We start from the raw sequence: 18535 nt of genomic DNA on the forward strand, positions 1-18535 counted from the left end.
TTTTCATTTTACCACTGGGGTAAATCATGTAGCTAGATTTGATTACTTATTGACCGATAGCAGTGAAACATTGACATGAATTTAGTTAAATTTTTAACCACCTTGTTTTGCAGTGTATGCTGTAAAAGCGGAACCTGGACCCTAGTGTGCTTATAAAATCTTCTGTCATAAAAACAACGTTCAGTTTCTCGTAATTACGAAGGAATTGACCAGTTAAGTGTATTGCGAGTTTGTCAGTCATCTTACAGAGCAGTATGGCCTAGTCATTGAGGTGAATGATCTCGTTGACCCATGTGTTGTCTGTAGGCTGAAGCTGTTCAGACCTGAGCAGGAGGCTGTGAAGTACCAAGGCCCCAGGGACCTGCAGTCTCTGGAGACCTGGATGCTCAACACTGTGCAGGACGAGCCTGTGGTAAGTGGGCGGAGTTACATGCAGCTCATCTGAAATGGCTTCTCCTCCTCATTTCGTTCATGTGATGTGAAAGCCTGGACAGGTGAAAGCAAAGGAACAGTGGACAACCTTATTATCGCTTCCTGTTTCCCGCTTCAACTTTATCCTGTTTTCAATGGGAAGGAAAGTAGGTGATGAGAGGTTGTCACTTTAAACCAGGGATCATCAACCAGGGTTTAGCCACGGGAAGATTTTTAAACCAGGGATCATCAACTAGATTTAGCACGGGACGATTTTGGTTTTCGTTAGTGGATGGTCAGGGGGCTGGAAGATAATTACAAATAATTTGTAGACTGCAAATTGACCGCAAGAAGCCCAAACAGATATTTAAATCGAGTACATGCTTAACTGAATGGACGACAAAGACAGAATGCAATACGGCATTTTTATTTGGCTATATTGGGGTAGGCCTCGTCTCTGAAGAAATGCTCCTCAGAGCCAGATGTAGATGGCAGATAGCTGGTATTTCCCTTCACCTGAACTAAGGGGCCTAGCCCAAACCATAAAAAACATCCCCAGACCATTATTCTTTCTCCACCAAACTTTATAGTTGGCTTGCTCTGCTATCGAAACCCATTTCACTAGTTCCCGACAAACAGTTTTTGTGCTGACGTATCTTCTAGAGGCAGTTTGGAACTCGCTAGTGAGTGTTGCAACCAAGGACAGACGATTTTTACACGCTTCAGCACACGGCGGTCCCATTCTGTGGGTGTGTGTGGCCTACCACTTCGTGACTGAGCCATTGTTGCTCCTAGTAGTTTCCACTTCACAATAATAGCACTTACAGTTGACCGGGGCAGCTCTAGCAGGGCAGAAATTTGACAACTGACTTGTTGGAAAGGTGGCATCCTATGACGATGCCACGTTGAAAGTTACTGAGCTCTTCAGTAAGGCCATTTTACTGCCAGTGTTTGTCTATGGAGATTGCATGGCGGTGTGCTCGATTTTTTATACACTTGTCAGCCACACCTGAAATAACTGAATCCACTCATTTGAAGGGGTGTCCACATACTTTTGTATATATAGTGTAATTGCAGTAGTGAGCCCGTAGGTTAATCAGCAGGCATGGTGACGTTGCCTTAGCGTGTCGTGCTCAAATGCTGGAGTTAACCATTGAATGATGATCTCTGCACTTGGTAATTGTGAAAGAGTAGGACATACGTAACATTTGTAGCCAGCACCATATGACTAAACCCTATGCCCATGAGATAGGAGGCGATGTGAATATATTATGCTTACTGAAATTAAATGTGACCCCCCCCCCATTCAAATCAGCCTTACTGATTTTAACTTTCGTAACTACATAATATTTGTCTAAAACATAATCATTTCATACCTTGCTTCCATTTGTAAGCAATCACATATCTCTATTATGCATGGTCATTTTTTGGAACAGATTTCCAAAATTTAAATCATATGTTTTCAGTCTTTTATGTCCAACAATAAATCATTGAAAACTTGGGGTCCAAATAAAATCCACCAGTTGGAGATCCCTGCGTTAAACCTTTCAGACCATCTGAATATAACCTTCAGACTAATGTTACGTGATGGCAGTCTTTATTTGGTGTGTGGCATGATGCAGGAGCCAGAGACTGAACTGGAGCCTCCCAAAGCCCCAGAGCCCAAGCAGGGACTGTTTGATCTCACTGCCGGCAACTTCAAGGCCCACATCGCTAAAGGTAACGTGGGGGAGGACTGGGATCTGTCAGTGCAATATACATATGCCAACAGTCTCTTTATAGCCTGGTCCCAGATCTGTTTCTGATGTCTCGCACCATAGGAGTTGGCAAGGCTGCACAAACTGACCTGGGACCAGGCTTGTCTATTTATACCCGAAATATAACATGTGAGGGTTCCTTAACGCAACTGTTTTTGTAAGCTGCATATGTCCATTTTCTACAGCGATTACCATAATTTAGATGCTGTCATTCCCTTGAAACCATGATGCAATCCACTCTACATTTATCTCATGCAAACCGCATGTTTCCGGTCACTGGACAAGCACAACAAAAATAAATGGTGGTCACGATAAATGTCCTGCTGAAATTGCAGCTCTTCAGCCCGGTTTTGAGTTGAATGTTTTGTTTGAGAAAGAAAAATAAATGATTCCTGTTTGAGGGGAAAAAAGACAGGATATGACAGGATCATTTTTAAGAGGGATGTTTGTGTCCAACCTTTAAATGGTGGCAAGATGGGCTGTGACAAAATTGCGTAATGGGTAGCATTTAACCTCTGAGCTCAATGTATTTTAGTCTCCGGGCCAGTAACGATTTTATAGTTGATGTAATTTCTCATGTTATTCCATCAACTAAATACCCATCCGTAAGCTGAAACGCTCTAACTTGAGTTAATTACATACAACTGCAAAATACCTTAATTCTGTGCTTTCATATTGTAGCTACCCTTACTAGAGGTCGACCGATTATGATTTTTCAGCGCCGATACCGATTATTGGAAGACAAAAAAAAAAGCCGATACCGGTTAATCGGACGATTTTTATGTGTGTGTGTATGTAATAATGACAATTACAACAATACTGAATGAACAATGAACACTTTTGAACACTTATCACTTAATATAATACATCAATAAAATCAATTTAGTCTCAAATAAATAATGAAACATGTTCAATTTGGTTTAAATAATGCAAAAACAAAGTGTTGGAGAAGAAAGTAAAAGTGCAATATGTGCCATGTGAAAAAGCTCAAGTTTAAGTTCCTTGCTCAGAACATGAGAACATATGAAAGCTGGTGGTTCCTTTTAACATGAGTCTTCAATATTCCCAGGTAAGAAGTTTTAGGTTGTAGTTATTATAGGACTATTTCTCTCTATACCATTTGTATTTCATATACCTTTGACTATTGGATGTTCTAATAGGTACTTTAGTATTGCCAACCTAATCTTGGGAGTTGATAGGCTTGAAGTCATAAACAGTGCAATGCTTGAAGCATGGCGAAGAGCTGCTGGCAAATGCAGTAAAGTGCTGTTTGAATGAATGCTTACAAGCCTGCTGCTGCCTACCACCGCTCAGTCAGACTGCTCTATCAAATCATAGACTTAATTATAATATAATAACACACAGAAATACGACCCATAGGTCATTAATATGGTCAAATCCGGAAACTATCATTTTGAAAACAAAACGTTTATTCTTTCAGTGAAATACGGAGCCGTTCCGTATTTTATCTAACGGGTGGCATCCATAAGTCTAAATATTGCTGTTACATTGCACAATGTTATGTCATAATTACGTAAAATTCTGGCAAATTAGTTCACAACGAGCCAGGCAGCCCAAACAGTTGCATATACCCTCACTCTGCGTGCAATGAAATCAAGAGAAGTGACACAGTTTCCCTAGTTTAATATTGCCTGCTAACATGAATTTATTTTAACTAAATATGCAGGTTTAAAAATATATACTTGTGTATTGATTTTAAGAAAGGCGTTGATGTTTCTGGTTAGGTACACATTGGTGCAACGAAAGTGCTTTTTTTCGCGAATGCGCTTGTTAAATCACCCGTTTGGCGAAGTAGGCTATGATTCAATGATAAATTAACGTCATAACATTAGCATCAGATTATATGCAACGCAGGACAAGCTAGATAAACTAGTAATATCATCAACCATGCGTAGTTAACTAGTGATTATGTTAAGATTGATTGTTTTTTATAAGATGTGTTTAATGCTAGCTAGCACCTTACCCTGGCTCCTTGCTGCACTCGCATAACAGGTAGTCAGCCTGCCACGCAGTCTCCTCGTGGAGTGCAATGTAATCGGCCATGAACGGTGTCCAAAAATGCCGATTACCGATTTGTTATGAAAACGTGAAATCGGCCCTAATTAATCGGCCAGTCCGATTAATCGGTCGACCTCTACCCCTTACTGTACATTATTATTTATTGGTACACTTTTTACCCCTTTTTTTTCTCCACTATTTTCGTGATATCCATTTGGTAGTTAGTCTTGTCTCATTGCTGCAACTCCTGTATGGACTCGGGAGAGGCGAAGGTCGAGAGCCTCCGAAACATGACCGGCCAAGCCGCGCTGATTCTTTAACACACTGCTCGCTTAACCCGGAAGCCAGCCGCACCAATGTGTCGGAGGAAACACTGTGCAGCCGGCCTAACCCGGACGACGCTGGGTCAATTGTCTCATGGGTCTCCTGGTTGTGGCCAGCTGCGACAGTGCCTTAGACCGCTGTGCCACTCGGGAGACTTACTGTACATTTTATATATGATGTTTTCCAGTATTAACTACAATCTTTATTTTTCTTCTCTTCTTCGCAGGGTCCCACTTTGTCAAGTTCTTTGCCCCCTGGTGCGGTCACTGCAAGGCCATGGCCCCGACCTGGGAGCAGCTGGCCACCAGCTTCGAGTACTCAGACAACATCAAGATCGGCAAGGTGGGTGACGAGTCACCGGCAGGGGACTAGAGCGCCATGTTTGTCACGTGCACCAGTCCAGGATCCGGAACTTATGACGACTCCTTTGTACAGTAGAATGATACGATCCTCTTCAACAAATGTTATTTATGGCTGTGGTTTGATGTTTGTATTGGACTGACAGCCCAGTGGTAGTAGAAGTTACTGCATGTTAATATTTCCACATGAAAAGCACAACTTGCTTTACCAGCTGGATATGCTGAATGAATTCTGATTAAACTAGTGTGTTGTGATTGGCCAGGTGGACTGTACCCAGCACTATGACGTGTGCTCTGAGAACGCTGTGCGTGGCTACCCCACACTGCTCTTCTTCAAGGATGGAGAGAAGGTACCTAGTTTGGTTGGCTACCTCACTGAAGAAGACCTTGTGTCATTGTGTTCTGTAACCCATTCATGTTTGTGAGGAGCTATGACTTCACCATTTAATGAGTCAGTTTGTTAACCCTTTCCGGTGGTGGTGTTGTCTGTTCAGGCGGACCAGTACAGAGGCAAGCGGGACCTGGACTCTCTGAAGGACTTTGTGGACAACCAGGTCAAGGCTGCTGCTGCTGCTGCTGCTAAGGAGGATGATGAACACCCACATGCCAATGAGATCCCAGTACCCAGCGACGAGCAAGCCAAAGAGGAGGTACTACAGTGTGTGTGTGACTCTCAGGCATAATAGGGCCAAGCACATGTGCCTTCCAGATTTAAAATACTCCATATACTATGTTGTGGGTAAATGCCTACGTCGAGATCTAATTTTGGGGCCGGCACCTTGTTTCGTGAGTGGGCAGCACGTTTTTACAGCTTACCTCTCCAGATACTTAATAAGTGAATAAGATCTCAGGCTGATGTTTTAGCAGTGAGATTACCAGGCCAAGCTGTTCGACTCGCAGTCTACTGCAGACTGGATTCCAGGCATAGGCCTCTGCTACACAACGGTTAACTAGAAGTCTCAATTATGGGCAGGCTAGCTATTTTTGTGTTTGCAACGCCAGGATAGTGGGTTCGATTCCCGGGACCACCCATACTTAAAATGTATGCCCGCGTGCCTGTAAGTCGCTTTGGATGAGAGTGTCTGCTAAATGGCATTTGTTGTTATTATATTAGAATGTTGTGTGAACGGTGACATCACTAAAGTCTAAACCTTGGAACAAAGACATGACACGTGTGGTTAAAGGACAGATCTGATGCTACTTCCAATAAAACGTAGAACTCGATTCGTCTCGGATGTCCGGTTTATGAACTTAGGCGGCTACTTTGAATTACTGGTCTTGTGGACGTATAAACCAATACAGGACCATGAATGATACAATCTGAAATGATCAACAAAAATTCTCCCCCTTGCAGTCTGGCGTAGTTACACTCACAGAGGCCAACTTTGACGAGACAGTGGCCAAGGGGCTGGTATTCATCAAGTTCTACGCGCCATGGTAAGAAAGAGCTCCTTTATGAGCTATTAAATCCACATGTATATTCTATTTAACCCATCTCACCGTATGAAATGTACAATATTTAAGGCAATTTGAGTTGGTGATTTACTTAAAACGAGGTTCCACCACTAGAAGACATAACCATAAGTTACCTCCCGTCCTCTCCAGGTGTGGCCACTGTAAGAGTCTGGCACCTACCTGGGAGGACCTGTCTAAGAAGGAGTTCCCTGGCCTGACTGATGTCAAGATTGGCAAAGTGGACTGCACAGTGGAGAGGACGATCTGCAACAGGTTTTCAGTAGGTGTTCTATATTGTACATTGACTGTCTGGAGCTGAGAGATGGCTCAGAAATAGCACTAGTGAAGTCTACCATGCTCTGGGGTGTAAACAGATGGCTCAGAAATAGCACTAGTGAAGTCTACCATGCTCGGGTGTAAACAGATGGCTCAGAAATAGCGCTAGTGAAGTCTACCATGCTCTGGGGTGTAAACAGATGGCTCAGAAATAGCGCTAGTGAAGTCTACCATGCTCTGGGGTGTAAACAGATGGCTCAGAAGTAGCGCTAGTGAAGTCTACCATGCTCTGGGGTGTAAACAGATGGCTCAGAAATAGCGCTAGTGAAGTCTACCATGCTCGGGTGTAAACAGATGGCTCAGAAATAGCGCTAGTGAAGTCTACCATGCTCTGGGGTGTAAACAGATGGCTCAGAAATAGCGCTAGTGAAGTCTACCATGCTCGGGTGTAAACAGATGGCTCAGAAATAGCGCTAGTGAAGTCTACCATGCTCTGGGGTGGAAACAGCAAGACGTTGAGATCCTGCAACTTGAGACAGGCTGTTATTATAAACACACAACAGCAGGTGTGACCCAGGGCCACAGGAAGCAGAAACAGTGAACTGGGTTAGCTGAGGTTGTGATCTCTGGCTCCACAGCCACCTCATTGTAGGATTGGTTGATCAGTGATGCTGCGCTACCCGGAACGGTGGATCTGACTCCCTCATTGTCCTTTAAGTCAATGACCATCACAACCTTTATCACTAGGACAGTCCATGGTAGGACCATCACAACCTTTATCACTAGGACAGTCCATGGTAGGACCATCACAACCTTTATCACTAGGACAGTCCATGGTAGGACCATCACAACCTTTATCACTAGGACAGTCCATGGTAGGACCATCACAACCTTTATCACTAGGACAGTCCATGGTAGGACCATCACAACCTTTATCACTAGGACAGTCCATGGTAGGACCATCACAACCTTTATCACTAGGACAGTCCATGGTAGGACCATCACAACCTTTATCACTAGGACAGTCCATGGTAGGACCATCACAACCTTTATCACTAGGACAGTCCATGGTAGGACCATCACAACCTTTATCACTAGGACAGTCCATGGTAGGACCATCACAACCTTTATCACTAGGACAGTCCATGGTAGGACCATCACAACCTTTATCACTAGGGCAGTCCATGGTAGGACCATCACAACCTTTATCACTAGGACAGTCCATGGTAGGACCATCACAACCTTTATCACTCGGGCAGTCCATGGTAGGACCATCACGACCTTTATCACTAGGGCAGTCCATGGTAGGACCATCACGACCTTTATCACTAGGACAGTCCATGGTAGGACCATCACGACCTTTATCACTAGGACAGTCCATGATAGGACCATCACGACCTTTATCACTAGGACAGTCCATGGTAGGACCATCACGACCTTTATCACTAGGACAGTCCATGGTAGGACCATCACAACCTTTATCACTAGGACAGTCCATGGTAGGACCATCACAACCTTTATCACTAGGACAGTCCATGGTAGGACCATCACAACCTTTATCACTAGGACAGTCCATGATAGGACCATCACAACCTTTATCACTAGGACAGTCCATGGTAGGACCATCACAACCTTTATCACTCGGGCAGTCCATGGTAGGACCATCACAACCTTTATCACTAGGACAGTCCATGGTAGGACCATCACAACCTTTATCACTAGGGCAGTCCATGGTAGGACCATCACAACCTTTATCACTAGGACAGTCCATGGTAGGACCATCACAACCTTTATCACTAGGACAGTCCATGGTAGGACCATCACAACCTTTATCACTAGGACAGTCCATGGTAGGACCATCACAACCTTTATCACTAGGACAGTCCATGGTAGGACCATCACAACCTTTATCACTAGGACAGTCCATGGTAGGACCATCACAACCTTTATCACTAGGACAGTCCATGGTAGGACCATCACAACCTTTATCACTAGGACAGTCCATGGTAGGACCATCACAACCTTTATCACTAGGACAGTCCATGGTAGGACCATCACAACCTTTATCACTAGGACAGTCCATGGTAGGACCATCACAACCTTTATCACTAGGACAGTCCATGGTAGGACCATCACAACCTTTATCACTAGGACAGTCCATGGTAGGACCATCACAACCTTTGTCACTCGGGCGTTCTCTGGAATTTCCCCTGACTCAAGGCCAGGGGGGCAGTCGTCTCTTCAGCTGCAGCCTGTCTGGCTCTTTAGAGGCTAACAGGTAGAAATGAATGAATTTGTGATTCACACTGCTAAACAATAGGGATGTAACAATTCACCAGTAAACATTGGCCCCCCGATTCAAATGTTTAAGATACAAGTGCATCGGTCCGCTGACCCCCAAACCGATCCAAATGTAGCGTGCATCGGTCAGAAAATAAATTCCAACTTAACGAATCGCCGGTTCACTAAAATGTTGTGCTCATATTACATACTACCATCTGAAAACACCATCTTTTGTGACAACTGATGCGTCCTCTCTTTCAGTGTGGAACTGTGCCGAGTCGTTTGCATACCAGACAACCCCTGGCAATAATATCAGTAGCCTAGTCAAACTGAGCACTGTGCCCCGCTTCACACACTGTACCAACACAAAGTAGGTATCAGTAGCCTAGTCAAACTGAGCACTGTGTCCGTCATGATCTGGGGCGGTGTGTCGCAGCATCATCGGACTGAGCTTGTTATTGCAGACAATCTCAACGCTGTGCATTACAGGGAAGACATTCTCCTCCCTCATGTGGTACCCTTCCTGCAGGCTCATCCTGACATGACCCTCCAGCGTGACAATGCCACCAGCCATATTGCTCGTTCTGTGCGTGATTTCCTGCAAGACAGGATTGTCAGTGTTCTGAAATGGCCAGCGAATAGCCCGGATCTGAATCCCATAGAGAACGTCTGGGACCTGTTGGATCGTAGGGTGAGGGCTAGGGCCATTCCCCCCAGAAATGTCCGGGAACTTGTAGGTGCCTTGGTGGAAGAGTGGGGTAACATCTCACAGCAAGAACTGGCAAATCTGGTGCATCCATGAGGAGGAGATGCATTGCAGTACTTAATGCAGCTGGTGGCCACACCAGATACTGACTGTTACTTTTGATTTTGACCCCCTCCCCTTTTGTTCAGGGACACATTATTCAATTTCTGTTAGTCACATGTCTGTGGAATTTGTTCAGTTTATGTCTCAGTTGTTGAATCTTATGTTCACACAAATATTTACACATGTTAAGTTTGCTGAAAATAAACGCAGTTGACAGTGAGAGGACATTTCTTTTTTTTCTGAGTTTAGATGGTTCATACGTGGTTTTCAGTAAGAGAACATCCCCATTCCTTCGGCATTGACATCTGAAGGAATGGGAAAGGTGGAAGTGATAGGTGAAGGCATTGCAGAGCTAGGTGAAATTGAGACAATATTACTTATACTTATCCATTCCCTTCAGATCAGCAAACACTGAAGAGGTCAGGGCTAGCTAGGGGTTGTTACCTTAGTGGATGTCAGACTTGAAACTTTGTCCTCTTTCCCTCCTACAGGTGAGTGGGTACCCCACGCTGCTGATGTTCAGGGCGGGTGTGCAAGGTGAGGAGCATCATGGAGGGCGCGACTTGGAGAGCCTGCACGGCTTTGTGATGAAGCAGGCCCGAGACGAGCTGTAGCACTATCCAATCAACATCCGTCATTACTTCTTCCCTCCCCCACACAGCATATCTGGCCAATGAAAGGAATCCTCTCTCCCATAGAGGCTAGCTCTCTTCTCTCTGATCGTTTTCCTTTCAGAAAGCAGGAGAATCAAGACACTTTTTAATTATTTTTTTACCCCTCTCTGTAATGCCTTGTTTACCCCCCTTTTGTTTCTGTTTATAATCCAATAGTTTGTGTGACTGTATTCGTTTGTGCTGCCTAGTCCCACTGTTCCTCTGGAAATGAAATGATGTGATCGACAACCACTTTTTGCCAGCGGTACTTAATCAGTCAGACCTTGACAATGCATACCGTTCTAGTCATCCCAACGCTTGACACAACTCAAGGACGGTCGACGTATATATGGTGCCTGCCGGTTGTATCATTAACCTGACTGAGTTTGTCTGAAATTTCAAAAATGTTATTTTTTTAGTGATTTAAGGAAATCATGCTGATAAATCACGAGCCACTAATGTAATGTTACTGCAGCAAAGAGGTCAAAGCCGTGTGACGTTGAGCGTTAAGTTGACGATTCTTCTCATCCATGCCAGTAATGGCCTAACTAACTTAACTCTCAGGGAAACTCAGTTCTCGACCTACTCCATACTATCTCTTATCAACTATATTTGTATCCCACTTATGTTTTCGTAGAGTCCCCCCAACTGCTTGTTGGCTATGTCGGGGAAGGCTGCAGGAAACTACTTTTCAGTGTTTCGTGTCAAACTGCCCTTTTTGTGTGTTCTTCTGACATCGTAAATGTGCTACAAAAAGTCTGAATGTAGACCTATTTTTTTTTATATATGTTTGTGCTGTGAGGCTTCCGTTCGGTCCCGCCACGGCCCAATATCAGGCGCCGTGTTGGTGTTATCACCGTTTTTATGAACAATGATTGTGATCGTCAGTTTGTACACTCAAGTCATGCCTTTTGAATGGATGGAATGGAATCTACCCTTTTGGGTCATTACAGGAAAACTGTATTTGTCATTAGTCCATGTTTGACAAAGTCCCTCAAATGGTTTGCAAGGGATTGTGCCAAATGTACAAAAAAAAAATCTATATTTAAAAATGGTTTTCTACGGCTAGTTCATTAGAATGGAACATGTCCTTGTGTAAATGCAATAGATTTCACAAAGCTCATTTAATATTCTGTTCTATTGACTATCAGGCCCCAGTGTAAAACATTCTCCCAGTGAAGCACAAGAATGACACAACATTAGTGCTATGGTCACTTTTACTTTGGGTTTATCTACCTTTGAAAAACATCTGGAATGTTTGGTTTACCTCGTATGTTTGGAAGAGCAAAAACAGAATCCCAAAAAATATATTTTCCACCCACATAATGATCAATTATATTTGACTTGTTTAGTCAGTAAGGTATGATGGCAATGTTGATTTTCCTTCTTTCCAGATGTGTGTGTGTGTGTGTGCGCTATTCTGGGGCGGTTGGGGTGGATCAAAAGATTGTATGTTCATGGAGTTGCTGTATGAGGCAGTTTTTACATTCAATGCTCAATTAAGGGAAACGAATGCATTCAGAGGCTAACCACATATTGTTAGTACAATCTTTATGGATAGCACATGGTCTAGGCAGACTCCAGTGAAGGAAAGCAGTATTTTTTTTCTCTTGAGTGGGTTGTAAACTGCCCATGAATTTTGTAAACAGAGGGCAAGTTGTAACATGAGATTTTGTAATAAAATTTCTTTTTCCAAAAATAGTTTGTATTTTTCATTTGTTCACATTTCTCTGTAATATGGCATGACATTTTAAGAGGTGCAATAAATAAGCTGAAAATGTACAAGTATTTACACAAAAGTAAGTCTAAACATGATCACAAATGTAAACAGCAGCTTACCAGAGGTATATTTTCTGATTTTCTTTTGGCACAAGGGTATCCAATTTTCAGCCTTAGTCAACTGTTCTGTTTATAAACCCATATGTCAATGTCTTAGCATGTTTTGAATGTCTGTACTCGAAACAAAGTTCAGTAACATGCAGTTGATCTGTAAATGCATTGACAGTTCCTATTTCTTTCAAATGAACAAAACCTCAAAGAAAAATGGTCATACATTTCAGAAGATTGGTCCTAAACATTTGATCAGCTGGTTTGACCAACAAATAGCTTTTTCCACTCTGCAGGTTTTTGGGAATAACATGGAAATTGCAGTTTGCGGTATGTCCGAGGGATGAGGTGAAAGTCTTTGGAGCGGTATACCAGTTGAGCCACAACTTGCTACCTGATGAACCAGTTCAGTGAAATAAACGCCGCATGAGCCTGGCAAATATTGACCAAATTAAGATATTTTGAGGACTTCACAACTAAAATAGTATGTGGTCGTTTCCGTTCGGCCTATATATTTTTGGAAACCAGGTGAATATGGCGGAAAAGCTTACGAGTACAATAACGAGGAGTAGAAAATATCTCTTTACATTAACTAATGTATCGTGACATAAATATTACAATATCAGCAGATTGTTGATGATAAAATCAGGCTTTGGTTAGTCAGACAGTATATTTTATTCATACAATGCATTGGGAAAGTATTGAGACCCATTGACTTTTTCCACATTTTGTTACATTACAGCCTTATTCTAAAATGGATGTTTTCTTTTCCTCATCCATCTACACACAATACCCCAAAATGACAAAGCAAAAACTGAAATATCACATTTACAGCTATTTTCAGGTCTCTCCAAAGATGTTAGATCAGGTTCAAGTCTGGGCTCTGGCTGGGACTCAAGGACATTGAGACTTGTCCAGCGTTGTCTTGGCTGTGTGCTTATGGTTGTTGTCCTATTGGAAGGTGAACCTTCACCCCAGTCTGAGGTCCTGAGCGCTCTGGAGCAGGTTTTCATCAAGGATCTCTGTACTTTGCTCCATTAATCTTTCCCTTGATCCTGACTCGTTTCCCAGTCCCTGCTGCTGGAAAAACATCCCCACAGCATGATGCTGCCACCACCATGCATCACCGTAGGGACGGTGCCAGGTTTCATCCAGAAGTGACGCTTGGCATTCAGGCCAAAGAGTTCAATCTTGGTTTCATTAGACCAGAGAATCTTGTTTTTCATGGTCTGAGATTCCTTTAGGTGCCTTTTGGCAAACTCCAAGAGGGCTGTCATGTGCCTTTTACTGAGAAGTGGCATCTGTCTGGCCACTACCATGAAGGCCTGATTGGTGGACTGCTGCAGAGATGGTTGTCCCTCTGGAAGGTTCTCCCATTTCCATAGAGTAACTCCGGAGCTCTGTCAGAGTGACCTTATGGCTTGGTTGTTGCTCTGACATGCACTGTCAACTGTGGGATCTTATATAGACAGGTGTGTGCCTTTCCAAATCATGTCCAATCTACCACAGGTGGACTCCAATCAAGTTGTAGAAACATCTCAAGGATGATCAATGGAAACAGGATGCACCTGAACTCAATTTCTGAATACTTATGTAAATAAGGTATTTGTTTTTTATTTGTAATAAATTTGCAAACATTTCTAAAAACTTGTTTTCGCTTCATCATTATGGGGTATTGTGTGTAGACTAGATATAAAAATAAAAAACAAATTTAGAATAACAAAATGTGGAAAAAGTCGAGGGGTCTGAATACTTTCCGAATGCACAGTAGTTTGGCTAATGCTGTCTCCCCCATGTAGATTTCTACATGTTTTCTGTGTCATTCGACTACATCTGACGGGATTGGCTGCCCGCCCTGAGATAACATTGAGTCAATTCCCCTACGTCTTCGAGTTCTTTTGCTGTAATGAAGCCAGTAGCCGTCTGAGAATTTGAACATCACTTAGATGAGAGAGAGTGGAAAGCAGCACATTGGTCTGGTCCTTTATCAGTTCCTTCCTCATCCTGAGTATGAGAGAGGGTAGAACACACACTGACATACAGGCAGACCCAGGATGTCGTGTTCACACGGTCTCCGCTGCAGCCCGCGCCGCGGTCAGGTGACCGTGACCACGCGGCGGTTTGGCGGTTTGTCAGTGGCAACCACAGGCCCTGACCACCATGTTCTTGTACTTCTTCAGGATGACGTTGGAGTTGTCGTCGAAGTAGAGCACGGAGATGGCGTGCAGCTTGGTGGGGGCGCAGCAGGGCTTGGGCACATTCTCCGGGTTCATGAGGTGGACCTGGGAGACGATGACAAGATCGGAGGTCATCATTTATATCACTTTTTTTTAGCTTTATTAGCTCTCAGCAGTTTTATAAGCCTTCTTGGACCACTCACCAGTGTCTGCACAATGGCATGGTTGGTGGCATTCATATGGGCGTTGAGGGGGAAGACACACTCTCCACCACAGTAGTTGGCAGCGTAGCCCTCAGGTGCAATGATCCAGTCCTGATACAATCACAAGAGGAAAACATTTGATATGGCTAACCAATCTGGACACAACAGGCATCATAATGGTCTACAGTGTGTTCAGCAGGCTCTGTGAATGGGACGCTGAGGCAGCAGGGGTACTGTGCATATGTCTCAGTGGAGGCTGCTTAGGGGTAGAACGCCTCATAGTAATGGCAACAAACGCATGGAAACCATGTGTTTGGAGTATTTGATATCATTCCACTCATTCAGCCATTACTATGAGCCGTTCTCCCCAATTAAGATGCCACCAACCTCCTGTGTGATATTTATTTGACTGACTGTTGAAGAGTTTGATAAAACAGTGGTCGTTCTGCAGTCGACACCGGCAGCAATGTCACTATACTGGCACGAGGTCCAAAGCACTGTGTTGTGTATCACTAGTTCTCTCCCTCAGTTTCAACTGGGTCTCCACATGTATCACTGTAGTTCTCTCCCTCAGTTTCAACTGGGTCTCTACATGTATCACTGTAGTTCTCTCCCTCAGTTTCAACTGGGTCTCCACATGTATCACTGTAGTTCTCTCCCTCAGTTTCAACTGGGTCTCTACATGTATCACTGTAGTTCTCTCCCTCAGTTTCAACTGGGTCTCTACATGTATCACTGTAGTTCTCTCCCTCAGTTTCAACTGGGTCTCTACATGTATCACTGTAGTTCTCTCCCTCAGTTTCAACTGGGTCTCTACATGTATCACTGTAGTTCTCTCCCTCAGTTTCAACTGGGTCTCTACATGTATCACTGTAGTTCTCTCCCTCAGTTTCAACTGGGTCTCTACATGTATCACTGTAGTTCTCTCCCTCAGTTTCAACTGGGTCTCTACATGTATCACTGTAGTTCTCTCCCTCAGTTTCAACTGGGTCTCCTAGGATGTATCACTGTAGTTCTCTCCCTCAGTTTCAACTGGGTCTCTACATGTATCACTGTAGTTCTCTCCCTCAGTTTCAACTGGGTCTCTACATGTATCACTGTAGTTCTCTCCCTCAGTTTCAACTGGGTCTCTACATGTATCACTGTAGTTCTCTCCCTCAGTTTCAACTGGGTCTCTACATGTATCACTGTAGTTCTCTCCCTCAGTTTCAACTGGGTCTCTACATGTATCACTGTAGTTCTCTCCCTCAGTTTCAACTGGGTCTCTACATGTATCACTGTAGTTCTCTCCCTCAGTTTCAACTGGGTCTCCTAGGATGTATCAGTGCAGGAAAATGTACAAATACCTGTGGAATCAGTCCTTTTTTGCCTCTCTCTCTCTCTCTCTCTCTCTCTGTGTGTGTGTCTCTCTGTGTGTGTGTGTGTGTGTGTGTGTGTGTGTGTGTGTGTGTGTGTGTGTGTGTGTGTGTATGTGTGTAGGTATGTGTGTGTGTGTTTCTCTCTCTGTGTGTGTGTGTGTGTATGTGTGTGTGTGTGTCTCTCTCTCTCTCTGTGTGTGTGTGTGTTTATGTGTGTCTCTCTCTGTGTGTGTGTGTGTGTGTGTGTATGTGTGTGTGTTTCTCTCTCTCTGTGTGTGTTTCTCTCTCTCTGTGTGTGTGTGTGTGTGTGTGTGTGTGTGTGTGTGTGTGTGTGTGTGTGTGTGTGTGTGTGTGTGTGTGTGTGTGTGTGTGTGTGTGTGTGTGTGTGTGTTTGGCACTTTCACTCTAGATGTCAGTACTGTCTTAACAGGGGGTTGATTGTTTTGCAGGACTACGTTGTTGCATGTTTTCCCCTCCATTAACCTGACTGAGTTCACAGGCCACTTAAACTCTTACAAAATGCCCAGAAATGCTTCTTTAAATGGTTATTAAAGCAGTATAAAAGCCTGTTTGTTAGTCTGCTGTCTTCTACCAAATGTCTTCATTGACCTTCTTTGACATGAGATTCTGGCCTTGTGTCTGTATTGTATTGGTAATGAGATGAACTACAGGTTGTTAACTCTCTTTCACTCTGGTCAAATGGGATACTTACACGTGGAATTATGGGTACTGTAGTCCCTCTTAGTCCAATAGTGTGTCACTGCATTACAGGGGGTGAGTTAGATGCTTACCTGCCAGCCCAGCTCCCGGAAGCTGACGTACAGCTCATGTCTCCTACAGGCTGTGTTATGGTCACTGCTGTTGTAATCTAAATGGGAAGAAAGAACTAGGAGGATAAGTCAGTGTTGAATCATAATCATATCCTCCTCCGCTCTCATATATCGGATTGGGTAGTGAATGATATGTGTCTGGCTGTAGTTCACAGTAACACGTGTTATAGTGTGTTTGGCTGTAGTTCAATGTAACACGTGTTATAGTGTGTTTGGCTGTAGTTCACAGTAACACGTGTTATAGTGTGTTTGGCTGTAGTTCAATGTAACACGTGTTATAGTGTGTTTGGCTGTAGTTCACAGTAACACGTGTTATAGTGTGTTTGGCTGTAGTTCACATTAACACGTGTTATAGTGTGTTTGGCTGTAGTTCACAGTAACACGTGTTATAGTGTGTTTGGCTGTAGTTCACAGTAACACGTGTTATAGTGTGTTTGGCTGTAGTTCACAGTAACACGTGTTATAGTGTGTTTGGCTGTAGTTCACAGTAACACGTGTTATAGTGTGTTTGGCTGTAGTTCAATGTAACACGTGTTATAGTGTGTGTGGCTGTAGTTCAATGTAACACGTGTTATAGTGTGTTTGGCTGTAGTTCAATGTAACAAGTGTTATATTGTGTTTGGTTGTAGTTCAATGTAACACGTGTTATAGTGTGTTTGGCTGTAGTTCAATGTAACACGTGTTATAGTGTGTTTGGCTGTAGTTCACAGTAACATCATATGTTATGGTGTGTAATAGAGGATTTTAAGTGCCTCACACTCTCTTGAAGATAAATTCATTTGAAAGCGTGCCTAACTTAATTGGTCGGTGTTTGGGTGCATTGGGTTGGACACCGATGACAAGTGTGTTTATAACTGTCGTCCTCTCTCCACAGTTTGTTTTAATCATCTCCCTCTCGTCCCGCCCATCCACAGAGTCACAGAGTTAGGGACTCAGCGAGTGTCAACAGGTATGGTGTTTCAGAGGGGAAGGTCATTGCTGGCACGAGCCGGCGTTCTGAAGTCAAAACGGGTGACTCAGACTTTCCACGACGACGTTCCACTTACAGATTATTTTTTTTTGCGTTCGCTCCCCCCCACCCACCCCCCTACTAAACAGAGAGACAGTGAGGACAGCTATGATTTCATTTTTTTTTTGCATACTTCCCCCCCCCTTCTTTATTAAACAGAAAGTGAGAAGAACCATGATATCAACACAGGGTGGCATCACTTCCTGTTGGCAAAGCTCCCCACCCAGGGGAAAGCCATCAGTGGGCGATGCCAGGTAGTCTAAGGCCCAGGTTGGCATCGGGGCAGGCAGAGAGGACCATCTCTTTGTGTGTGTGTCAAAGCAGCCACTTATAGACCCCCTCCTGCCCTGTCCCCTCCCTCCCCCCTGCCTTGGAGACCAGGACCTAGTCATTAAACCAGTTTATTTAGTTAGCTGGGTGTGGCGTGGTGTTGTACTAACTCACTACGCTTACTGTTCCATCCTATGACCAAGTGGCTCCACTCTCCGATTGATCAATGCCAGCAAGCGCTCTAAACAGTGCAGGCCTCTTACCAGGGCGTCAAAATAACCAATTTTATTTGTTTTGTTTCTCAGCGGGTCCACTTAGCCAGTCATTATTAGAGAACCATAATTTGGATTCATAACCGTAATGACATTATGATGTCATTACTAATTAGATTGAATTAAACATAAACAGAACAAGCCCAGAGACGTCACAACGTAAGGCGAGCAGAAAGAGAGAGAGAGTGAAAGTTGCCCTGAAACATGACAGTAAAAATAGCCTCCGCTCGCTTCTCATAGGAAC

At 43.8% G+C, this 18535-nt stretch overlaps 2 protein-coding genes across 3 annotated transcripts in view; one reads left to right on the forward strand and one right to left on the reverse strand.

Moving 5' to 3' along the window:
- Positions 1-12046, forward strand: part of LOC106579628 (thioredoxin domain-containing protein 5) — a 30257-nt gene extending 18211 nt beyond the window's left edge. For both annotated transcript variants that reach the window (XM_045702750.1, XM_014159726.2), the window contains exons 3-10: positions 307-412; positions 2034-2130; positions 4738-4853; positions 5134-5220; positions 5365-5520; positions 6225-6307; positions 6476-6605; positions 10184-12046. In XM_045702750.1, the coding sequence (XP_045558706.1) occupies positions 307-412; positions 2034-2130; positions 4738-4853; positions 5134-5220; positions 5365-5520; positions 6225-6307; positions 6476-6605; positions 10184-10306 (898 nt within the window). In that variant the 3' untranslated portion in view covers positions 10307-12046. The remainder of the gene's footprint in view (positions 1-306; positions 413-2033; positions 2131-4737; positions 4854-5133; positions 5221-5364; positions 5521-6224; positions 6308-6475; positions 6606-10183) is intronic.
- Positions 12047-13754: 1708 nt separating this feature from the next.
- Positions 13755-18535, reverse strand: part of LOC106579629 (bone morphogenetic protein 7) — a 53439-nt gene continuing 48658 nt past the window's right edge. The window contains exons 5-7 of the mRNA XM_014159727.2: positions 16702-16778; positions 14553-14663; positions 13755-14454 (exon numbers count right to left, since the gene is read on the reverse strand). Coding sequence (XP_014015202.2) covers positions 14305-14454; positions 14553-14663; positions 16702-16778 — 338 coding nt within the window. The 3' untranslated portion in view covers positions 13755-14304. The remainder of the gene's footprint in view (positions 14455-14552; positions 14664-16701; positions 16779-18535) is intronic.

Source organism: Salmo salar, chromosome ssa19 (assembly GCF_905237065.1).
Source record: "Salmo salar chromosome ssa19, Ssal_v3.1, whole genome shotgun sequence".
NCBI lineage: Eukaryota > Metazoa > Chordata > Actinopteri > Salmoniformes > Salmonidae > Salmo > Salmo salar.